The 25,038-nt window shown below is 38.0% G+C and overlaps 1 protein-coding gene across 1 annotated transcript in view; it reads left to right on the top strand.

Annotated features, from left to right (window-relative positions):
- Positions 1-25,038, top strand: part of Pcdh11x (protocadherin 11 X-linked) — a 625,310-nt gene that overhangs the window by 82,842 nt on the left and 517,430 nt on the right. Inside the window, exon 3 of the mRNA XM_055598246.1 lies at positions 3,304-5,799. Coding sequence (XP_055454221.1) covers positions 3,304-5,799 — 2,496 coding nt within the window. The remainder of the gene's footprint in view (positions 1-3,303; positions 5,800-25,038) is intronic.

Here is a 25,038-nt window from a genome sequence, read left to right as displayed (position 1 = left end):
CAGAAACAAATATTACAAGAGAGAATCAGAATTTCGAATTAGCTTACATACTTATCAAATATTGTGGGATTTCTTCTAGGAAATTTGTTCCTTTTCTATGTCCCTGTCACAATTTACCATTTTCATATTTTCCTTTCTGTTGTTCTGGAACTCAATATGTAGCCCAGGTTACCTTGGAACTCACAATTTTGCTTCAGGCTCCTAAATACTATGTATAAATACATCCAACAACATGCCTAGCAATTCACTTCTTCTGTAAATAAACATCTACATTTCCAAAATTTAGTGAAGAATAGACAAAATAAGTTAAGAATGAACCAAGAAAGAAAAATAAAATGAATGTAAAGGAATCCAATAAAAGTATTTAATTTGTTAATGTGTTGTCAGACAATAACTAGTATATGTTATCTTCAGTGATGTCATCATTCCAGTAGTAGCATTGTGTAGCTATTAATACATTAAAACCTTTTAATGAAGTTATGTTACAAATAATTTGTAATGTTTTGTAATGCTTTGTTTACTGTACTAACCAGAAAGATATAGCCACAAAAGTAAGTAATTAATAAAAATATTCCATTTTTAAGGATTTTTTTAAAAATATAGGACAGGAACTCCACAAGAAGAGCAAAAGAACCTAATAATCTAGAAACAGGGCTCTTTTCGGAGACTGATACTCCTACCAAAGAGTATTCATGGATATAACCTGGAAACCCTGCTCAGATGAAGCCCATGGCAGCTCAATATCAAAGAGGGTACCCTAGTAAGGGGAACACAGACTGTCTCTGACATGAGCTCAATGGTTGGCTCTTTGATCACCTCCCCCTGAGGGGGGATCAGATTTTCTGGGCCACAGAAGAGAATGCAGCCAGTCCTGATGAGACCTGAGAAGATAGGGTCAGATGGAAGGGAAGGAGAACCTTCCCTATCAGTGGACTTTGGGAGGAGATGAGGGAGGGAGAGTGGGATTGGGAGGGAATGATGGAGGGGGCTACATTTGGGATACAATGTAAATAAACTGTAATTCATATAAAAAATAAAAAAATTAATAAAAACTTTTACTCCCTTCCAAAATGCAACTACGAACTGTTCATAATTTTAAAATCTTTAAAATAAAGGTTTAGTACAGTAAAAAGAAATTTTCCTTGTACTAACACTGAAAAAGAAAAGGATGAATAATATTATGTAAAAATTTTGTTCGAAAAAGGTTTTTTAAACTCAGGTAATAAAATGAACATGTAAGGTATTTTAGGTGGTATATAATTTCAACCAAATTAGCACTATTACTGTGAATATTTTAGTTCAAATTCATTGTTAAAAATAATTTGTTTTCTTATACATTATTCTGCTTTCTTTACTCTGCATGTAATGTAGGAAAGATTCTGTGGCTTCTGTCTTATTGACGTATATATGACTGAAAGCTTAAGCCATTTTGCTTAAAATCCATTTCGTTTTCTTCTATCTCCCTTGACAGTGCTACAAGTGAATGGTGGAAGAAAGGCTCTAGAAATAGTGCATAGAATATAAATGCCTACACACTATTGAATATTATAAACAATTGTTTTATTTTCTCTAGTAGTTTTAGACAGCTTATACAGCAAAAGTCAACTTTAGTGGAACGAAAGCAATTTCATTATAGTACCGTCTATTTTAAATGAGAATGTTAAATATATTCTCTACTGTTTTCTGAGATAGACACATCACTGTAGTTTGTCTATATCAAAGTGTTCTATACCCTAAAAAGGCATTTCTTATGCCAGAAGATGTAACAATACATATAGGACCCCCCCAAAAAAAAGACCTTCAATAAGCGAGGAAGGGGGCCACAGCAGGCATACAAATTGAATAAATTGTGATAATATATTTTTTTAAATTCATATTGTTGTTTTAATAAATCTAGCTTTAGCAAAAGCTTAGGAAGAACATTTTAGTCTCCTCATCACTTTTCATCAATCTTCTGACCTTTATTTAATCAGTTTTAGAATCCAGTCACTTTGGATCTATTTTTAGTACTTACTGGCATTCTACACATTTTCTGGGCAACTGTACCAGATATATGATACTGAAAGTGCCGTGTTATTTATTATCTTCCAATAAACAATGACATGGTGCTATGCACATGCATGTCAAAAAGGTTAGCATTTACTGCACTGATTGGGATATTTTCCCAAAACAATAAGCAAAATTTGGTGATGATATCTTTTATTTTTTTTTTAAAGCAAGAATATGTCTCCTGATCAACTTCTGATTCTTTGATTTTTTGCTAGAAAGAGTCTTAGTCAAGTTTAACATTTTACTTTTTTACAGGGTTTTGTTTGTTTGTCAGGCTTGAGTTTGCAACTCCAAGCTTATTTTTTAATATAAAGTGAAATACCAGTAATGAATTTAAAATCATTTTGTATTAAAGGAAATTTTAAAGTTCATAAAATACAGGTTCTTGACATTAATTAGGACTGGTAATTTTATGTACCTGAAATCAATGTCATTTATAGTACCAAAATCTAATAAGCCAATTTTTAAAGTGAGTTAAAAACAAAGTAATCAGTAATAACTTCATTGTCATGTGAAAGGGACAATTCTTTTGAAAATTCTACACATTTCTTTTGGGCACACAAACAATTTGCGTAATAAACTACATTTACCCATAGACAGCTTAGTCTCCATGTGGGTCCCCTAGACAGGGGAGAAGAGACAGTCTCTGTCTGACATGAACTCGGTTCCCTGTTCCTTGATCACTTCTCCTTGTTGAGACAGCTTAGTCAGCCCACAGAGGAAGAGGATCCAGGCAGTTCTGATGGGACCTGATAAGCTATGGTCAGGCAGTAAGTAAACAAATCCAAGTTTATTTATTCGGACATTTTTTTCACACTTAAACTGGTTTCTCCTATATTTGGACTAGGGGAGAAGGATAGGGGAGGAAGAGAGAGGGAGGGTGGGACTGGGAAGACAAAAGGGAGGGGACTACAACCAGGACACAAATGGAATAAATTGTAAACAGTAATGATAATAATGAGAATAATAATAATAGAATTTAGTAATGAAAAAACATTTACTACCAAAAGATGCTATGAGTTAAATGTATTAAAGAATTGAATAACTTGCTTGAAGTCACAGTGTTAACTAGGCAAAATTGAAATTCAGAACTGAGATCTTCTGGTATACATTGTTGAGACTATCCTCCTTTTCTGTGGATCCTGGAAACTGGAAATAATTCTCATTACATGGTTTAGCATAACTATAATTTAACCATAATATGGTATTTTATAATAATAAAATTTAAATTTTGTATCATTCTTTGTTTTGCAGGGTCAAAATATTTTTGATCTTGATGTCATTGAAACACCAGAAGGAGACAAGATGCCACAGTTGGTTGTTCAAAAGGAATTAGATAGAGAAGAGAAAGATACCTATGTGATGAAAGTAAAAGTTGAAGATGGTGGCCTTCCTCAAAGATCTAGCACAGCTATTTTGCAAGTAAGTGTTGCTGACACAAATGACAACCGACCAATCTTCATAGAGAAGGAAATTGAAGTCAGTATACCAGAAAATGCTCCTGTAGGTTCTTCAGTGACACAGCTCCATGCCACAGATGCTGACATAGGTGAAAATGCCAGAATCCACTTTTATTTCAGCAATCTAGTCTCCAACATTGCTAAGAGACTGTTTCATCTTAACACTACCACTGGACTTATCACTGTGAAAGAACCACTGGATAGGGAAGAATCACCAAGCCACAAGTTATTGGTCTTGGCAACTGATGGTGGATCAACACCAGCAAGAGCCGTGGTGCTGGTAAATGTTACAGATATCAATGATAATGTCCCATCAATTGATATAAGATACATCATCAATCCAACCAATGGCACTGTGCTTCTTTCAGAGAATGCTTTACTTAACACTAAAATTGCTCTCATAACTGTGATGGATAAGGATTCTGAACATAATGGTAGGGTGACCTGCTTCACAGACCATGAAGTCCCTTTTAGATTAAGGCCAGTATTCAGTAATCAGTTCCTCTTGGAGACTGCTGCATTTCTTGACTTTGAGTCCACAAGAGAATATGCCATCAAATTATTGGCTGCTGATTCTGGCAAACCTCCTCTGAATCAGTCAGCCATGCTTCTGATTAAAGTAAAAGATGAAAATGACAATGCTCCAGTTTTCACCCAGTCTTTTATAAGTCTTTCTGTTCTAGAAAATAACTCTCCTGGTGCACAGTTGACAAAAATCAGTGCAACAGATGCAGATAGTGGACACAATGCTGAAATAAGCTACCTGCTAGGTTTTGATGCACCGCCTGAATTCAGCCTGGATCGTCATACTGGCATCCTGACTGCTGTGAGAAAACTAGATAGAGAAAAACAAGAAAAATATTACTTCACAGTGCTGGCACAGGACAATGGTATTCCACCCTTAATGTCTAATGCTACTGTCTTCGTGACCGTTCTTGACCAGAATGATAACAGCCCAATTTTCACTCACAATGAGTACAACTTCTATGTCCCTGAAAACCTTCCAAGACATGGCACAGTTGGGCTAATAACTGTGACTGATCCTGATTATGGAGAGAATTCTGCAGTTACTCTCTCCATCTTAGATGTGAATGATCAGTTCACTATTGATCCACAGACTGGTGTGATCAAGCCAAATATTTCATTTGACAGAGAAAAACAAGAGTCGTACACTTTCTATGTAAAGGCTGAGGATGGTGGTAGGGTATCACGTTCTTCAACGGCTAAAGTAACGATAAATGTGGTTGATGTCAATGATAACAAACCAGTTTTCATTGACCCTCCTTCCAATTACTCCTTTGAATGGGTTTTGCCTTCTACAAATCCAGGTACAGTTGTCTTCAAGGTTGTTGCCATTGATAATGACACCGGAATGAATGCAGAGTTGCGTTATAGCATTATTGGAGGAAACCTAAAAGGACTCTTTATGATTGAACAAATATCAGGCAACATCACATTGAAAGAGAAATGTGTTGTTTCAGATCTTGGTTTACACCAAGTGATAGTCAAAGCTAAGGATTTAGGACAACCTGATTCTCTCTTCAGTGTTGTAAATGTCAACCTGTTTGTGAATGAGTCAGTGCCCAATGATACAATGGTTTATGAACTGGTGCGCAAAAGCATTGACTCGCCTGCAACCCAAAATACCGAAACAACTAATGCAACCTTACCAACCTCTGACTATGTCAAGATCATGGTTGCCATTGTTGCTGGCACCATAACTGTAGTCCTAGTGATTTTAATAACTGCTGTAGTAAGATGCCGCCAATCACCACACCTTAAGGCTTCTCAGAAAAACAAACAGAATTCTGAGTGGGTTACTCCAAACCCAGAAAACAGGCAGATGATTATGATGAAGAAGAAAAAGAAGAAAAAGAAAAAGCATGCCCCCAAGAACCTGCTGCTCAATTTTGTTACTATTGAAGAAGCAAAGCCAGATGATGCTGAAAATGATAGAAATAGTGTCACACTAGACCTTCCCATTGAGCTGGAAGAGCAAACCGTGGGCAAGTACAACTGGGGCACTACACCTTCTACCTTTAAGCCTGATAGCCCTGATTTGGCTAGACACTACAAATCTGCTTCTCCTCAGCCTGCCTTCCAGATCCAGCCTGAAACACCCCTGAACTCGAAGCACCACATCATTCAGGAACTGCCTCTTGATAATACTTTCGTAGGCTGTGATTCCATCTCAAAGTGCTCCTCCAGCAGTTCTGATCCTTATAGTGTTTCTGAGTGCAGCTATCCAGTGACAACTTTCAAGACCCCTGTGTGTGTACATACCCGACAGGTAGGTAATCCAATTTTTTTAAGTAATCCTTCTAATTTATTATTCTCATTATTATCACTTGATATAAGATTATAAAGAGCATTGACTTCTAAAAAGGATCAAAATGATCATATTGCACAGAACTTTCAAACAGGAATATGAATTCATTTAAATTTGGTAAACAGTGCAAAATGAGTGCTAAGTTAGAAAAAAAATTCTTACAGACTGATTCTTATAATAAGGACAATTTTGTCTGTTGATGGTAGTGTGATGCTTTTTGCTACAGTGCATACTGGAAAACTGTATAGTAAAGATTATAGGACTAACCACTTTACCATCTTATTCATAAGAATCAGAAACACCTGGGCTGCTTGCCTCATAGGAAACCTTTTTCAAAAGTCATAAGCATCTCTGAGTATAAATGGTTTTGTGAATCCTAGCTTCATGTGAGCAAATCTTTAGATGGCCAAGATAATTAACTTATACTAACATATCCACTACATCTTTCTTATGATATCATGTCACCTGCTCTCAACAATGAAGAGACTCACTTTCATATCATAAAGTCAAAATAATATTGGTTTCTCAAACTTGCATTCTCTTGGTAAAATGCTAAAACAGTTTAAGAAAATGAAGGCATGGTCATTCTGATCTTCCAGGTAGATGAAGAAATAGGAAAACATCTTCATTTTAGGTTACAAAGAATATTTACACTCTTCAAGGTTCTTCAGAAAACATTCTTAAAAGATAATGACTTTTAGAAAATGGAATGTTAGCTTTTTCTAATAGGCATAAAGGAAAATAAGAGCATATTTAGAAATAAGAAATCTCTGTACAATAACATAAAACCCAATAATTTCTGATAACTACGGTACCGTAGAAATTAGTATTCCAAGGAAAAATGAGTACAAATTTATCTAGAACTTCAAAGCTACATTAACTCTTTTAAGTAAGATATTTCCTTAATAAGATTAAATTATGGAATTTATCTACATTTTCCCCTTAAATGTCAGTTTACCTGTTGATTTTATTATTTCAGCAATGTAGTGAATTATTAACCTCATTTACAGTGAATAAACCTGTTTTATTAAGTTATTTGCACTTAATGTAAAGGTTATGAAATGAAAGTTAGATGTATTCCTTTTCAATGAAAGTTAGAGATGCTAAAAGCAGTCTACCAGATACAAGAAAATGTTGCAAATAAGTAATGATAATATTAGGAACAGTTTATTATTATTATCATATATTAAAATTTATTAAATTTGTATCCTGGCTGTGGCCCCCACCATCGTCTCCTCCAAATCCCACCCTCCCTTCCTGTTCTTCCCCTATGCCCCTACCACTCTCCCTCCCTCTTTTTCCCCTATGCCCTTCTCCTAGTCTACAGATAGGGGAGATAATCTTTCCTTTCTATCTGATCCTAGCCTGTCAAGTTTCAACAGCATCGGTTGCATTGTCTTCTCTGTGGCCTGGCAAGGGAGCACTCACTAGGAGGAGGTTATCAGGGAGCCTTCCACATTGTTCATGCCAGAGAAATCCCCTATAACCCTTACTAGGACACCCACTTGGATGCTCAGTCTATGGGCTACAGCTGAGCCTGGGTTTTAAGTGCTTTGCACGCATTGTCCTTGGTTGGGGTATCTTTTCATTCAGGGCACCCAGGGCTAAGATTTCTGGGGTTTCTATTGATCACGTTTGAAGCTCCTGTCCCTTCCAGGTCTTTCTATCTACCCCTTTTTTCATAAAATTCCATGCATTCTGCCCTAAGTTTGGCTATGAGTGTCACACTCTGCTTCTATATCTAGATCAATAGAGTCTTTCAGAGGCCTACTGTGATAGGCTCCTGTCCTGTTCCATGCTTCAGATTCTATAGGGTTTGCTCTTGTTTAGCTTCTTTAGGAGTATAGTATGTTTATCCTATATTATATGTGTAATAACCACTAATGAGTGAGTATATACCATGGGTAACTTTCTGTTTCTGGGTTACCTCACTCAGTATGATCTTTTCTAGCTTACACCAATTGCTTGAAAATTGCATGATTTCCTTCTTTTAAATAGCTGAGTAGTCTTTCATTAGATAAATGTACCATAGTTTATGTATCCATTCCTTTGTTGAAAGATATCTAGGTTGTTTGAAGCTTCTGGCTATTAGAAATAGAGTTGTACAAACATGGTTGGGTAAATGTCCTTGTTGTGCAGTTGAACATAATTTGAATATATGTCTAGGAGTTGAATAGCTGGAACTTGAGGTAGAATCATTCATAATTTTCTGAGAAAGTGTCAGACTGATTTCCAAAGTGGTTGTATATGTTTACATTCCCACCAGCAATGGAGGAAGGGTCCCTTGTATCCATATCCTCTCCAGCATGTGTTGTCTCTTGAATTTTTGATCTTAGCCTTTCTGAAGTGTGTTAGGTGAAATTGCAGGGTTGTTTTGAAATTGATTCTCCCTAATGACTAAGGATGTTAAACATTTCTTTAAGTGTTTCTCTGCAATTCGATATTCCTCTATTGAGAATTTTCTGATTACCTCTGTATACCAGTTTTTAATTGGATTACTTGTTTGTTGGTCTTTAACTTCTTGAATTCTTTATATATTCTGGATATTACCCTTCGGTCAGATATGGGGTTGATGAGGATCCTTTCTCAATCTCTTTGCTGTCGTTTTGTTCTGATGACAGTGTCCTTTGCTTTACAGAATCGTTTCAGTTTCATGAGGTCCCGTTTATTGATGTTTGATCTTAGAGCCTGTGCTATTGGTGTTGTATTCATGATGCTGTCTCCTGAGCCAATGAGGTCAAAGCTCTTCCTCATTTTTTCTTCTAACAGATTTAGTGTGTCTGGTTTTATGTTGAGGTCTTTGATCCACTGAGACTTTAGTTTTGTGCAGAGTGATCAATATGGGTTTATTTGCATTTTTCTATATGGAGACAACCAGTTGGATCAGCAAAGTTTTTTGAAGATGCTATCTTTATTTTTCCATTGTATGCTTTTGACTTCTTTGTTAAAAATCAAATATACTTAGAGTATGTAGTTTATTCCTAGGTCTTCATTTAGCTACTTGAAGGCACTTAGTGCTATGAACTTTCTTCTAAGTACTGCTTTCCTTGTGTCCCATAAGGTTGGGTATGTTGTGCCTCTGTTTTCTTTTTTTTTTTAATTTTTTTCTTATCAGTTACATTTTATTAACTCTGTATCCCAGCCGTATACCGCTCCCTCATTCCCACCCAATCCCACCCTCCCTCCCTCATCTCCACCCTGCCCCTTTCCAAGTCCACTGATGGAGGGGACCTCCTCCCCATTCATCCAATCCTGTTTTATCAGGTATCTTCAGGACTGGCTGCAAGCCCTCCTCTGTGGCCTAACAGGACTGCTCCTCCCTTGGGGGGTGGGGAGGCCAAAGAGCCAGTCATTGAGTTCCTGTTAGAAATAGTCCTTGTTCCCCTCACTATGGGAAACCAATTGGTTACTGAGCTACCACAGGCTACATCTCAGCAGAGGTTCTAGGTTATATTCATACATGGTCCTTGGTTGAATGACAGTCTCTGAGAAGACCCTGTTCCCAGATATATTTGGTCCTTATGGAGCTCCTATCCTTTCCCCATCAGACTAACTCCCCTTCTTTCTTATGATTCCCTGTACTCTGCCAAAGGTTTGGTCATGAGTCTTTGTATCTGCTTTGAAAACACTGCTAGGTAGAGTCTTTCAGATGTGCTCAGTAGACTCCTGTCATACGTTCAATGTACATCCCATCTGTCTTTCTAAACGAGGATTGATCATCTTACCCCATGTCTGCTCTCTTGATTATCTTTTTTAGGTGTATAGATTTCATTATGTTTATCATATCTTATAGGTCTATATAAGTGAGCATATACCATGTTTGTCTTTCTCCTTCTGGGATATTTCACTCAGAATTATCTTTTTCTAGATCCCACCATTTGCCTGCAAATTTCATGATTTCCTCTTTTTTGATTGCTGAGTAGTATTCCATTGTGTAAAAATACCACAATTTCTGTACCCATTCCTCTGTGTGGACATCTGGGTTGTTTCCAGGTTCTGGCTATTACAAATAAAGCTGCTACAAACATGGTTGAGCAAGTATCCCTTTTGTGTACTTGAGCAACGTTTGGGTATATACCTAGCAGTGGTAAAGCTGGGTCTTGAGGAAGCACTACTCCTAGTTGTCTTAGAAAGCACTAGATAGATTTCCAGAGTGGTTGTACCAGTTTACATTGAAACCTAGGAGTCTTTAACTTCTTTCTTTCTTTCTTCCCTAACCCAGTTGTCATTGAGTAGTGAGTTTTTCAGTTTCCATGTAGGTGTAGTCTTTTTGCTATTACTGTTTTGTTGAGGTTCAGCTTTAGTCCATTATGGTCAGATAGGATACAAGGGATTACTTCAGTCTTCATGTATCTTCTGAGGCTTGCTTTGTGACCAACTATATGGTCTGTTTTGGAGAAGGTCCCATGAAGTACTGAAAAGAAGGTATACTCTTTTGAGTTTGGGTGAAAGGTTCTGTAGACATCTATTAGGTCCATTTGATTTGGAACTCCATAAGTGCCATTATTTCCCTATTTAGCCTAGATTATCTGTCCCCTGGAGACAATGGAGTGTTGAAGTCTCTCACTATGAAGGTATTGGGACATATTTCTGATTTGAGCTTTAATAATGTTTCATATACAAATAATGGGGCTCCTGTGTTTGGAGCGAAAATATTCAGGATTGTAATGTCCTCATGATGGATTTTACTTTGATGAGAATGAAATGTCCTTCTTCATCTTTTTTGATTATTTTGGTTGAAAGTCTGTTTTCTTAGATATTAGGATAATTGTTCCAGCTTGTTTTCTGGGCCCCTTTTCTTGAAAAACTATTTTATAGCCCTTTATATGAGGTAGTGTGTGTCTTTGTCGTAGAGGAGTGTTTCTTGGATGCAACAGAAGGTTGGATCTTATTTCATCAACCCTTCTGTCATTTTGTGGTTTTTATTGAAGAGTTGAGTCCATTGATGTTGATAGAAAATAGTGACCAATGAATGTTAGATCCTTTTTTTTATGGAATTGGTGATATTGTGTTTGTGTAATCATTTTCTTTTGATTTTTTTTTTTTTTTTTGTGGGGTTAGCTATATCCAGTGTTTTCTTGAGTGTAGCAGATTTTATTAGAATTGAGTTTTCCTTCTAATATCTTATGTGGGGTTGGGTTTCCATGTATATATTGTTCAAGTTTAGTTTTGCTATGGAATATTTTGTTTTTTCTATTTATGTTGATTGAAAGTTTTACTGGATATAATAGTCTGTTTTGACATCTGTGTTCTCTTAGAGTCTGCAGTACATCTATCCATGCCTTTGTGGCTTTCATATTTTTTTTTGTTTAGAACTCTGAAATGATTCTGATAGATCTACCTTTGTATGTTACTTAACCTTTTCTCTTTCTGCATTTAATATTTTTTATTCTTTGTGTAGATTTAGTGTTTGGACTAGTATGTGACATTAAGAGTCTCTTTTCTGCTCTAGTCTATTTGGCGTTTTGTAAGCCTCTTGTATGTTTTGGACATCTCTTTCTTTAAGTTTGGAAATTTTTCTTCTGTGATTTTCTTGAAAATATTTTCTGTAGCTTTGAGCCTGGTATCTTCTTTTTCATCTATTCCTGTTATTCTTAGATTTCATTTTTCATGGTATACTTGATTTATTGGATGCTATCTGTGTGTGGAATATTTCATTTTTTTAAATTAAATGTTTATTTTTTACATTAATTACATTTTATTTGTTTTGCATCTCATCTGTAGCCCCCTACCTCAGTCCCTTCCAATACCACCCTCCCTCACTCATCTTCTCCCATACCCCTCTCCAACTCCACAGATAGGGGAGGTCCACTTCCCCTTCCATCTGACCCTAGCTTATCAGGTCTCATCAGGACTGGCTGCAACATCCTCCTCTGTGTCCTGGCAAGGCAGCTCCTCCTCAGTGGGGGGGGGATGGTCAATATCCAGCCACTGAATTCATGTTAGAGAAAGTCGCTCTTGCTCTTACTAGGAAACTCACTTGGATACTGAGCTGTCATGTGTTATAGCTGAGCAGAGGGTTCTAGGTTATATCCATGAATGTACCTTGGTTGGAGTATCAGTCTCAGAAAATACCACTGAGTCCAGATATTTTGGTTCTGTGGCTCTCCGTGTGGAGCTCCTGTACTCTCCAGGTCTTAATAACTACCTCTTCTTTCATATGATTCCCTGTACTCTGCCCAAAGTTTGGTTATGAGTCTCAGCATCTGCTTTGATTCACTTTTAGGCAGAGTCTTTCAGAGACCCTCAGTAGTATGTTCCTGTCCTGTTTCTTGTTTTCTCTTTCTTGCAACTTCCAATGCCCTTCCCCTTTTTCTTTCTAAGTGAGGATTGGTCTTCTTATCCTGCATACTCCTTCTTGTTTAGCTTCTTTAGGTGTACAGATTATAGTATGTTTATCCTATCTTATAGGTCTAATATCCACTTATAAGTGAATATATACCATGTGTGTCTTTCTGCTTCTGGGATACCTCACTCAGAATGATCTTTTCAAGGTCCCACCATTTGCCTGCAAATTTCAATATTTCCTTGTTTTTAATTGCTGAGTAGTGTTCCATTCTGTACAACTACTACAATTTGTGTATCCATTCTTCAACTGAGCGGCATCTGGGTTGTTTCCAGTTTCCGGTTATTACGAATAAAGCTGCTAGGAACATGGCTGAGCAAATGTCCTTGTTGTGTACTTGAGCCTCTTTGGATATATGCCTAGGAGTGGTATAGCTGGTTTTCTAATTGTCTGAGAAAGAGCCAGTTTAATTTGCATAATGGTTGTACAAGTTTACATTCCCACCAGCAATGGAAGAGGGTTCCCCTTTCTCCACAACCTCTCCAGCATGTGTTGTCACTTGAGTTTTTGAACTTAGCCATTCTGGGGAGTGTCAGGTTAAATCTCAGGGTCGTTTTGATTTGCATCTCTCTGATGGATAAGGACATTGAGCATTTCTTTAAGTGTTTCTCTGCCATTCTATATTCTTCTACAGATAATTCTGTATTTAACTTTGTACCCCATTTTTTTAAATCAGATTACTTGATTTGTTGTTTTTTAACTTCTTTAGTTATTTATATATTCTGGATATCAGCACTCTGTCAGATATGGGATTGGTGAAGGAGACTTTCATAGTCTGTAGGCTTTCATTTTGTTTATTTTGTTGCTTAACAGAAGATTTTTAGCTTCATGAGGTCCATTTATTAATTGTTGATCTCAGAGTCTGTGCTGTTGGTGTTCTGCTTAAGAAGTTGTCTCCTAAAATTATCAACTTCATATGGAGAAACAAAAAACCCAGAATTTCCAAAACGATCCTGTACAACAGCAGATCGTCTGGAGGCATCTCCATCCCTGATCTGAAGCTGTACTGTAGAGCAATAGTAATAAAAATATCATGGTATTGGCATAGAAATAGCATAGTGGATCAATGGAACCGAATAGAAAAACACAAATTAATCCACATACCTATGGACATTTGATTTCTGGCAAAGAAGCCAAAATCATTCAGTGGAAAAAAGACAGCATCTTCAACAAATGGTGCTGGGTCCAACTGGATGTCTACATGCAGAAAAATGAAAATAGAACCCTACTTATCAACCTGCACAAAACTAAAGTCCAAGTGGATCAACTACCTTAGCATAAAACCAGATACACTAAATCGGTTAGAAGAAAAAGTGGGAAAGAGCCTAGAACTCATTGGCACAGGAGACAACTTCCTGAACAGAACACCAACAGCACAAACTCTAAGAGCAACAATCAATAAATGGGAAGTCATGAAACTTAAAAGCTTCTCTAAAGCAAAAGACATAGTAATCAAAACAAAACAACACCCTCCAAACTGGGAAAATATATGCACCAACCCTATATATGACAGAGGGCTGATATCTAGAATATATAAAGAGCTAAAGAAGTTAAAAAACAGCAAATCAAGCAATCCAGTTAAAAATTGGGGTACAGAGCTAAACAGAGAATTCTCAGTAGAGGAACACAGAATGGCAGAGAAACACTTAAAGAAATGCTCAATTTCCTTATCCATCAGAGAGATGCAAATCAAAACGAACCTGAGATTTCACCTGACACCCACCAGAATGGCTAAGATAAAAAACTCAAGTAACAATACATGCTGGAGAGGTTGTGGAGAAAGGAGAACCCTCCTCCATTGCTCTTGGGAATGCAAACTTGTACAACCACTTTGGAAATCAATCTAGCACTTTCTCAGACAACTAGGAATAGTAATTCCTCAAGATCCAGCTATACCATTCCTGGGCATATATCCAAAAGAGGCTCAATTACAGAAAGACATTTGCTCAACCATGTCTGTAACAGCTTTATTCGTAATAGCCAGTACCTGGAAACAACCCAGATGTCCCTCAGTTGAGGAATGGATACAGAAATTGTAGTACTTTTACACAATGGAACACTTCTCAGCAATTAAAAAAGAGGAAATCATAAAATTTGCAGGCAAATGGTGGGACCTAGAAAAGATCATCCTGAGTGAGGTATCCAAAAAGCAGAAAGACACACATGGTATATACTCCCTTATAGAGATCTATAAGATAGGATAAACATAATGAAATCTATCCACCTAAAGAAGATAAACAGGAAAGAGGACCCAGGATACAATGATCAATCCTCACTTAGAAAGACAAATGGGATGGACATTGGATGTAGGAGCAAACAAGTAACAGGATAGGAGCCTACCACAGAGGGCCTCTGAAAGACTCTACTTAGCAGTGTATCAAAGCAGATATTAAGACTAATAACCAAACCTTTGGCAGAGTGAAGAGATTAAAAAAAAAAGTGGGAAGGGGGAGTTAATATGACCTGGAGAGGACAGGAGTTCCACAAGGATCAAATATATCTGGGCACAGGGGTCTTTTATGAGACGGTTCTTCCAAACAAGGCCCATGTATGGATGCAACCTAGAGCTTCTGCTCAGATGTAGCTCATGGCAGCTCAGCATCCAAGTGGGTACCCTAATAAGGGGAACATGGACTGTTTCTGACATGAACTCGATGACAAGTTCTTTGACACCCCCCTTCCCAGGAGGAACATCTCTGCTAGGCCACAGAGGAGGACTTTGCAGCCATTCCTGAAGACACCTGATAAACCAGTATCAGAAGTAAGGCGAGGATGTTCTCCCCTCTCAGTTGACTTGGAAAGGGTCACGTAGGAGATGAGGGTAAGAGGGTGGGATTAGGAGGGAAAGAGGGATTGGGATACAGCAAGGATACAAAGTTAACAAACTGTAACTAATATAAAAAATAAAAATTAATAAAAAAAAATCAGAAGTTATCTCGTCTGCCAGTAAGTTCTGGCTCTTCCCCACTTTATCTTCTAACCAATTTACTGTGTCTGGTTTTATGTTGAGGTCTTTGATCCACTTGGACTTTAGTTTTGTGCAGGGTGATAAATATGCATCTATTTTCATTTTTCTGCATGTAGACATCCAGTTGGACCAGCACAATATATAGAAGATGTTCTCTTTTTTTTCCATTGAATGATTTTGGCTTCTATGTCAAAAATCAAGTATGTATAGGTGTGTGGATTTATTTCTGGATCTTCTATTTGCTTCCACTGATGAACAATTCTCATTGTAGGTCAATACCATGCAATTTTTATTACTGTTGCTCTATAGTACAGCTTTAGATCAGGGAAGGAGATACCTCCACAATACCTGTTGTTGTATAGGATATTTTTGGAAATCCTGGGTCTTTCGTTTTTCCATATGAAGTTGAGAATTTTTTTTCAAGTTCCATAAAAATTGTGTTGGTATTTTGAGTATAATTGCATTGAACCTGTAGATTGATTTTGGCAGGATGGCCATTTTCACTATGTTAATCCTACAGATCCAAGAGCACCGGAGATCTTTACATCTCCTGATATCTTCTTAAATTTCTTTCTTCTGAGTCTTGAAGTTTTTTTTTTTTTTTTTCAAAGAAGTCTTTCCCTTGCTTGGTTAGCATCACACCAAGGGACTTTAAGTTATTAGTGGCTATTGTTGCCCTTATTTCTTTCTCTGCCCTTTTGTCTTTGGTATAGAGGAGGACTTCTGATTTTTTTTTTATTTAATTTTGTATTCAGTCCCATTGCCTAAAGTGTTTTTCAGCTGAAGGAGTTCTCTTTTTGAATTTTGGGGGTCACTCATGTATACTATCATATCATCTGCGAATAGTGAAACTTTGACCTCCTTTCTGATTTGAATCCCCTTGATCTCCTTTACTTGTCTTTTTGCTGTAGCTAGGACTTCAAATTCTATGTTGAAGAGATATGGAAAGTTTGGGCATCCTTACCTTGTCCCTGATTTCAGTGGGATTGATTTAAGTTTCTCTCCATTTAGTTTGATATTGGCCATAGGCTTGCTGTATACTCTCTTTACTATGTTTACGTATGTGCCTTGCCTTCCTGATCTCTTCAACTCTTTAAAACATGAATGGTTGTTGGATTTTGTCAAATGCAATTTGGCATTTAAGGAGATGATCATGTTTTGTTTTTCCTTCAGTTTGTTTATATGGTGGATTATGTTGATGTGTTTCCATATAATGAACCACCCTTGCATGCCTGTGATTAAGCTTATTTGGTCATGGTGGATGATATCTTTTATGTATTCTTGAATTTGGTTTGCAAGTATTTTATTGAGTACTTTTTATCAATATTCATAAGAGAGATCAGTCTGAAGTTCTCTTTTTTGGCTGGGTCTTTGTGTGATTTAAGTATCAAGGTGAATGTGGCTTCATATAATGAATTTAGTAATATTCCTTCTGTTTCTGTTTTGTGGAATATTTTGAAGAGAATTGGAGTTACCTACTCTCTGAAGATCTGTTAGAATTCTGCACTGAAACCATCTGGCTCTGGGCTTTTTTTTTTTTTTTTTTTTGGAAAAGAGACTTTTGATGACTGCTCCTAATTCCTTTGGGGATATTGGACTATTTAATTGATTTAGCCATTCTTGAATTAATTTTGGTAAATGAAATCTGTCAAAAAATTGTCCATTTCCTTTAGATTTTCAAATATTGTAGCATATAGGCTTTTGCAGTAAGTTCTAATGATTGTTTTGTTTTCCTCTTTGCCTGCTGTAATTTCCCCTTTTTCATTTCTGATTTTTCTGATTTTGACAGTTTCTCTCTGCCTTTTTGTTAGTTTGCCTAAGGGTTTGTCTATCGTGTTGATTTTCTCAACGAACCAGCTCTTGGTTTCATTGATTCTTTGAATTGTTTTGTTTCTAATTTATTGATTTCTGCCCTGAGCTTTAGTATTTCAAGCCATCTATTCCTCTTGGGTGTTTCTGTTTCTTTTTTTTCCCCCAGGGCTTTCAAATGAACTATTAAGTTGCTTGTATGCAATGTTTCAAATTTTTTCTTGACAGCACTTAGTACTATCAACTTTCCCCTTAGCACTGTTTTCATTATGTCCATAAGTTTGCGCATGCTGTGCCTTCATTTTCATTGAATCCTAGGAAGTCTTTAATTTCTTTTTTAATTTTTTTCCTTAATCCAGCTGTCACTGAGTCTCGAGTTGTTCAGTTTCCACATCTGTGTAAACATTTTGCAATTTCTGTTGTTGTGGACCAGCTTTAGTCCATGGTGGTGAGATAGGATACAAGAGAATCTTTCAATCTTCTTATATCTGCTGAGGCTTTCTTTGTGACCAACTATATGGGCTGTTTTGTAGAAGGTTCCATGAGGTGCTGGAAAGAAGGTACACTCTTTTGAATTTGGGTGAAAAGTACTATATCTGTTGGGTCCATTTGATTTAGGGCCTCTGTTAGTGCTCTTATTTCTCTGTTTAGCTTCTGTCTGGAAGATCTGTCCATTGGTGTGAATGGAGTGTTGAAGTCCCCCACTATTAAGGTGTTGGGATTGATGTGTGATTTCAGTTTTAATAATGTTTCATTTATAAATGTGTGTGCTCTTATATTTGGGGCATAGATGTTCAAAATTGTGTTGTCCTCCTAGTGGATTTTTCCTTTGATGAAAATGATGTGCCCCTCCCATCTTTTTTGATTAATTTTGGTTGAAAGTCTATTTTTATTAGAGATTAGGATAGCTACCCCAGCTGGTTTTCTGGGTCCATTTGTTTGAAAAACATTTTACAGCCCTTTACTCTGAGGTAGGGTTTATCTTTGTTGCAGTGGTGTGTTTCTTAGATGCAGCTGAATGTTGGATCCCGTTTTTTCAACCATTCTGTTAGTCTGTGTCTTTTTATATGAAAGTTCAGTCCTTTGATGTTGATCAATAATAGTGACCAATGTATATTAGTTCTTTTTGTTGTGGAGTTAGTGGTGTTTCTGTGGTTCTTTTTTGTGTTTGCTGTTGTTGAGAGATTATCTGCATCCTGTGTTTTCTTGGATGTAACTTTTTGTTGTTGTTGTTGGATTGGAGTTTTCCTTCTAGAATCTTCTGTAGGGTTGGATTTCTCTGTAGATATTTTTTTAATTTTTTTTTAATTTTTTGTTCATTACACTTTATTTACTTTGTATCCCCCCCTATGGTTCTCTCCCTCCTCCTGTCCCAATCCCTCCCTTCCTCCCCCCTCTGCATTCATGCCCCTCCCAAAGTCCACTGATAGGGGTGGTCTTCTTTTCCTTCCATCTGATCCTAGTAAATTAAGTCTCATCAAGAGTGGCTGCATTTTCTTCTTCTGTGGCCTAGTAATACTGCTCCCCCCTCAGGAGGAAGTAACTAAAGAGCAGGCCAATTAGTTCAAGTCAGAGATAGGCCCTGTTCCTATTACTATGGAACCCACTTGAAACCTGAACTACATCTGTGCAAGGGTCTTAGGTTATCTCTATGCATGGCTCTTAGTTGGAGTGTCATTCTCAGGAAAGACCCCTGTGCTCAGATTTTTTGGTTCTGTTGCTCTCCTTGTGGAGTTCCTGTCCTCTCCAGATCTTACTGTTGCCCACTACTTTCATAAGGTTCCTAACACTCTGCCCAAAGATTTGCCATAGTCTCAGCATCTGCTTTGAGAGTCTGCAGGGCAGAGCCTTTCAGAGTTCCTCTGTGGCATTCTCCTGACTTGTTCCCTGTTTTCTCCTTCTCCTGATGTCCATCCTCTTTGCCTTTCTGTATGGGGATTGAGCATTTTAGCAAGAGTCCTCCTCTTGATTAGTTTCTTTAGGTGTACAGATTTTAGTAGGTTTATCCTATATTATATGTCTATATGAGTGAGTATATACCATGTGTGTCTTTCTGCTTCTGGGACAGCTCACTCAGGATGATCTTTTCCAGTTCCCACAGTTTGCCTGGAGATTTCATGATTTCCTTGTTTCTTTTATTTTTTTTCTAAGTAATATTCCATTGTGTAGATGTACCACAATTTCTATATCCATTCTATAGTTGAGGGGCATCTGGCTTGTTTCCAGCTTCTGGCTATTACAAATAAAGCTGGTACAAACATGGTTGAGCAAATGTCCTTATTGTGTACTTGAGACTCTTTTGAGTATATGCCTAGCAGTGGTATAGCTGGATCTTGAGGAAGCGCTATTCCTAGTTGTCAGACAAAGTGTCAGATTGATTTCCACAGTGGTTGTACAAGTTTACTTTCCCACCAGCAGTAGAGGAGGGATCTCCTTTCTCCACAACCTCTCCAGCATGTGTTGTCACTTGAGTTTTTGATCTTAGCCATTCTGATGAGTGTAAAGTGAAATCTTAGGGTCGTTTCAATTTGCATTTCCCTTATGACTAAGGACGTTAAACATTTCTTTAAGTGTTTCTCTGACATTTGATATTCCTCTATTAAGAATTCTATGTTTAGCTTTGTACTCCATTTTTTAATTGGATTACTTGATTTGTTGCTGTTTAATTTCTTGAGTTCTTTATATATATTGGAAATTAGTCCTCTTTCAGGTATAGGGTGGGCTAAGATCCTTTCCCAATCTGTAGGCAGTCGTTTGGTTCTGACGACAGTGTCCTTTGCTTTACAGAAGCTTTTCAATTTCATGAGGTTCCATTTTTTGATTGTTGCTCTTAGAGCTGGTGCTGTTGGTTTTCTGTTCAGAAAGTTGTCTCCTGTGCCAATTAGGTCAAGGCTCTTCCCTGCTTTTTCTTCTATGCGGTTCAGTTTGTTTGGTTTTATATTGAGGTCTTTGATCCACTTGGACTTTAGTTATGTGCAGGTTGATAAGTATGGATCTATTTGCATTTTTCTGCATGTAGACATCCGGTTAGACCAGCAACATTTATTGCAGATGTTGTCTGTCTTTTTTCCATTGAATGGTTTTCGCATCTTTGTCAAAAATCAGGTGTCCATATGTGTGTGGATTTATTTCAAGGTCGTCTATTCAATGTCATTGATCCACCAGTCTTTTTCTATGCCAGTACCAGTCTATTTTATGCCAGTCTATTTTATTAGACTTTAGAATGGTTAATCCTGCTTGCCTCTTGGGTCCATTTGCCTGGAAAAACATCTTCCAGCCCTTTACTCTCAGGTAATGTCTGTCTTTTGTGACTTAGGTGTGTTTCTTGTATGCAACAGATTGTTGGGTCTTGTTTACATATCTATTCTCCTAGTCTGTGTCTTTTTATTGGAGAATTGAGTCCATTGATGTTGAAGGAGATTAATGACCAGTGGCTGTTATATCCTTTCATGTTAATGTTGGCTATGGTAGTGTGTTTGTGTGTTTGGCTACTCTTTGTTTTGCCGTAGTGAGGTTATTTATTTCCTGTGTTTTCTTGAAAGTAGTTAGTTTTCTTGGGTTTTAATTTTCCTTCTAGTATCGTCTGTAACTCAGGATTTGTGTGTAGGTATTGTTGAAAAAAATTTTTTGTTGTTTGGTTTGATGTGCAGATATTTCTTAAATTTACTTTTGTCATGGAATATTTTGTTTTCACCATCTATTTTGATTAAAAGCTTTGCTGGGTATAGTAGTCTGGGTTGGCATCTGTGGTCCCTTAAAGTCTGCATGACATCTCCCTAGGCCCCTCTGGCTTTCATAATTTCTGTTGGGAAGTCTGGTATGACTCAGATATGTCTACCTTCATATGTTATTTGGCCTTTACCCCTTGCTCCTGTTAATATCTTCTTTGTTCTGTAGATTTAGTGTTTTGACTATGATGTGAAGTGGAGTTTCTTTTCTGGTCTAGTCTATTTGGTGTTCTATAGGCCTCTTGTATGTTTATGGACATCTCATTCTTTATGTTGGGAAAATTTTCTTCTATGATTTTTTTAAAAATATTTTCTGGACCTTGGAGCCTGGAATTTTCCATTTCATCAATTCGTATTTATCTTTGATTTTGCCTTATCATGGTATCCTTGATTTCTTGGATTTTTTTGAGGACTTTTTTGATTTTACTTTTTCTTTGAGAGAAGTATCAATTTCTGAGAGTGTATCTTCTGCACCAGAGATTCTCTCTTCCAACTCTTGTATTCTATTGGTTATGCCTAACTTTGTGGTTCTTGATCTTTTCTCCAAGTTCTCCAGCTCCAGGGTTTTCTTTGTTTGTATTTTCTTTATTGTGTCTAATTCTGTTTTCATGCCTTTCACCATTTTCTTCATTTTGTTTGAAAGTGGATTCCTCTCTTTCTGTGATAATCTCAATTTTTTATTTGTTTCCTATCTATATGCCCCTAATTGTTCCTCTACTTGCGCCTCTCTTTTGCTATATTTGCCTGTATTTCTTTGAGATCTTTTTTCATTTTCTCTTTATTTTCTTCCATTTGTTTTGCTATTTCTTTGAGAGATTTCTTTGCTGCCTTTTTATGTGCCTCTAATAATTGAATAAGCATAGCTTTAAAATCATTTTCCTGTGTTTCTTATGAATTGGAGTACCCATTGATTTTGTTGGTTGCTGGTGATGCCATGATGTCTTCATTTTTGTTTGATGTGTTCTTACTCCAACTTCTGGCCATTTGCTTATTTGTAACCTTCATTGTTTGTTCCTGGATTCTGCAGTTCAGTCTGGTCCTATCTTTCTCTGGTGTCTGGAGAATTCTTCAGGAAGATGACAGAGGTCCAGTGGTTTGAGAGTATGCATTGGTGATTCAGCTGTACCTAAAGGAAGATGATTCGTGGGCACAAAAGGATAAATGCAGGCGAGTGTGTGAGTGTGTATGTGTGCATGGAAGTGTGCCTTGAAGGATAGGGTATTAGAGGATGTAGATGCTTGAAGTGTGGGGCATGGTGACTGTGCAGTGCCCAAAGGGATTGTAGGTGTTTGAGGTCTTCGCAGGAGCAATTATCTTTTGCAGATTCCCTGAATACCTCAGTGGTCTTCAGGCCACTTATATTCAGCTCTGTCTGAGCTCCAGAAGTTATTTGTCTGAACTCCACTGGTAGACCCACAGAGCAGGGGCTTCAATATTGAGAACACTGTCCCTTTGTTTCCAATAGTGGGTGCATGGGTGGGAGGGATCTGATGTCTGGCTGCTAGTTTAGAAAGACCCTGGATCTGGGGCTTTGCAGACACTTGAAGGTGCACTCACTCTCTAGCATGTCAAATCTGGACGTACAGGGGTTTCCCCTGTTTTCTACTCTCAGTTTTGGGCCTTCTCTGTCAAATACGGGTGTATGAGCTCTTTCAGCTCAGTGGTGCTGCAAACTGAACTTAGGAGTCCAGTCACAGCAGCAGGTGCCAGCTAGAAAGTCCTAGAAAGCCACAACAGTGGTCCACGGACCTAGGTAGTCTGGCGGATCTAGTGTACCTGTGTTGTTTGGCATGTCTGTTAGACTTTGTTAGTTGTACCTCTGACCAGCACTAAGGGATTGGGAGGCTTGTACAGTCACTGGCTGGGAGGCCCTGTGGAGTCTTTACAGCTGCTTTAGGACCTCGAATTCAGATAGCTGGTACTGCAGACCCTGGCCTCGGAAGGTTGGTACCATGAACCTGGTTCCTGAAAGGCTGGTACCAAGGATCCAGGACAGGTAATGGTGGGCACAGTTGGCAGCCCCTGCTGAGAGGCTAGGAGCCCCACCTCTGCTGTCTCAGTCCCTAGGCAGTTGAGTTTTGTGGGCTGGATCTTCTGAGGAGGAGGGAGGCCCGAAATCGGGAAGTGCAAGGAGTTTGAATGTTTGCCACTCTCCATCCCCAGAGAGGTCCGCTGGTGACCTGAATCTAAATGGTCTCAGCTCATGTGATGGCCCCTCTCATTTAGGAAGCCTTAATGTCAATTTTCTGGCTTCAGCTGCCCCTCCACTCAACAATATCACAGTTTCAGATCCTCTACTTCTCAGGTATGGTGCACATGGTCACTGCCATCTTGAATCCTCCTGGAACATTTCTGATTTTTTTTTTTTTCTTTGAGAGATGTATCAGTTTCTGCAATTGTATCTTCAGGGCTTGAGATTTTCTTCCATATCTTGTATTCTGTTGGTGATGCTTACCATTGTTGTTCTTGACTTTTTATCTACGCTCTCCAGCTCCAGTGTTTTTTCTGTTTGTGTTTTCTTTATTCATTCTTATTCTTTTTTCTTGTCTTGCACTGTTTGCTTCATCTGTTTGAATGTGGATTTCTGCCTTTCCATAATGTCATCTTTTTTTTAAATGTTTCCTCTTTTTGTGCCTTTTCTTGTGTAGCTATATTTGCCTGTATTTCTTTGAGAGTTTTGTTTATTTCTTCTTTATGTGCTTCTAATAATTGTATAAGCATATATTATATTTTTTCTGTTTTTCTGATGAATTACAGTTTCTAATGTTTTGGGGGGTTGCTGGTGATGTACCGATTTTTTTTTTCGATGTGTTGTTATGCTGGCCTCTAGCCATTTGATGGTCAGTAGCTTTTGCTATTTGTTCCTGCAGCCGTACTACAGACTGTGTCCATCTGTCTCTGAAATTTCAAGTATTCTTTAGGAAGATGAGAGAAGTGCATTGGTTTGCGAGTGGGTGTTTTTGTTTCTGATGCATCTATGGAAGGAAAACCACAGGTGCTAGTGCTCAAGAGAAGGAGTATGTGCATGCCTGGAAGGGTGAAGTGTAAGGGAGGAGTGCAATTGCAGGTTGTGGTGCAGGTGCCCTGAATGAGTCAATGGACCACAGGCATGTATTGTGTTCCAAGTGTTCAGTTCTGTCTGGGCTGCACCATCTTTGCTCTAGGAATTATTTGGCTGGACTTCACTGGGAGATCCATGGAACAGGGGGCTCAATTTTGAGAAAGTTTTTCCAGAGATCCCTCTGTTGCCCACAGCTGGGGTGTGGCTGGGAGGGATGTGATGTCCGACTTCCAGCATAGAGGGACCATGTTGTGGTGCTCTGTAAGCTCTCTCTCTCTCTCTCTCTCTCTCTCTCTCTCTCTGATGCACTCACTCACTGGTGTGTGAGGAATGTGCAGAGAAACCACATGCACTCACTGGCAGGCTTGTGGAATGCACAGAGGGCTCTGGAACTCACTTGAAGATGTGTGTGGGAAGAGCAGAGGGCCCCCAAACACACTTGCAGGATGATACAGTTAGTTCAAAGGTCTCAAAATTTTCTATTTTCAGATTTTTTTCCCTGTTTGGCTATTAGTATAAAGAGGCTCCATACATGAGGTTATGAATTTCCTGCCACTGCTTCAGAAGCCAGTGACGGTGCAGCTGAAAGTGCAGGGGGTCAATAGTTAGCCACTCTCAGCCCCAGGAGATGTCCCCGGGGTTGGGGGATTGGATCCAATCTGTCACAGCTCACTCAAGGGTTTTCCCCTCTAGCCCAGGAAGCCTCAGATTCAATGCTTTGGCTTCCACTCCCCAACCACTCATCAGTTTTGGAGTTTTGTATCCTCTGCCCTTCAGAAACAAAGCACACTGGTCAAGGCCATCTTAGAGTCGCTAGGAACAGTTTTAAGACTAAAGATCACTTGAAGGTATTTACAATTAAAAATAATGATATTAATATTTTCTTTTAATCACGCACTAACGGTGAGGTTTAATGCAACAGAAGGTCCATTAATACTGCAATAGAGCCACCATTGCAAGATGCTGCAGATAAATAGAAACCTAGTTCTTTGTAAGATTCCTGCTTTGTTTTACATGAAGTTAGATTGGTTTCTACAGTTTAAATAACTTCATGATTCTTTACATTATCAAAGATAAATGTAATAAGTGGCTAACATCTCCAAAAAGTGTTTTTTATTATATTTAATCCTTCAAGGGAACGCTCCTATTTTATGATTCTTACCACTATTATTCTGTTTGTTAGTTAGCAAAAAATGACTTTTTGGGGGGTCAGGGTTTCTCTCTGTAGCACTGGCTGTCCTAAAACTTTTTTTGTAGACCATGCTGGTCTCAAATTCACACACCCACA

This window comes from Psammomys obesus, unplaced genomic scaffold (genome assembly GCF_907164565.1).
Source record: "Psammomys obesus unplaced genomic scaffold, mPsaObe1.curated_primary_1811, whole genome shotgun sequence".
Classification (NCBI taxonomy): Eukaryota; Metazoa; Chordata; class Mammalia; order Rodentia; family Muridae; genus Psammomys; species Psammomys obesus.
The sequence above is the reverse complement of the archived record's forward strand: the minus strand, read 5'-3'. Positions and strand labels throughout refer to the sequence as shown.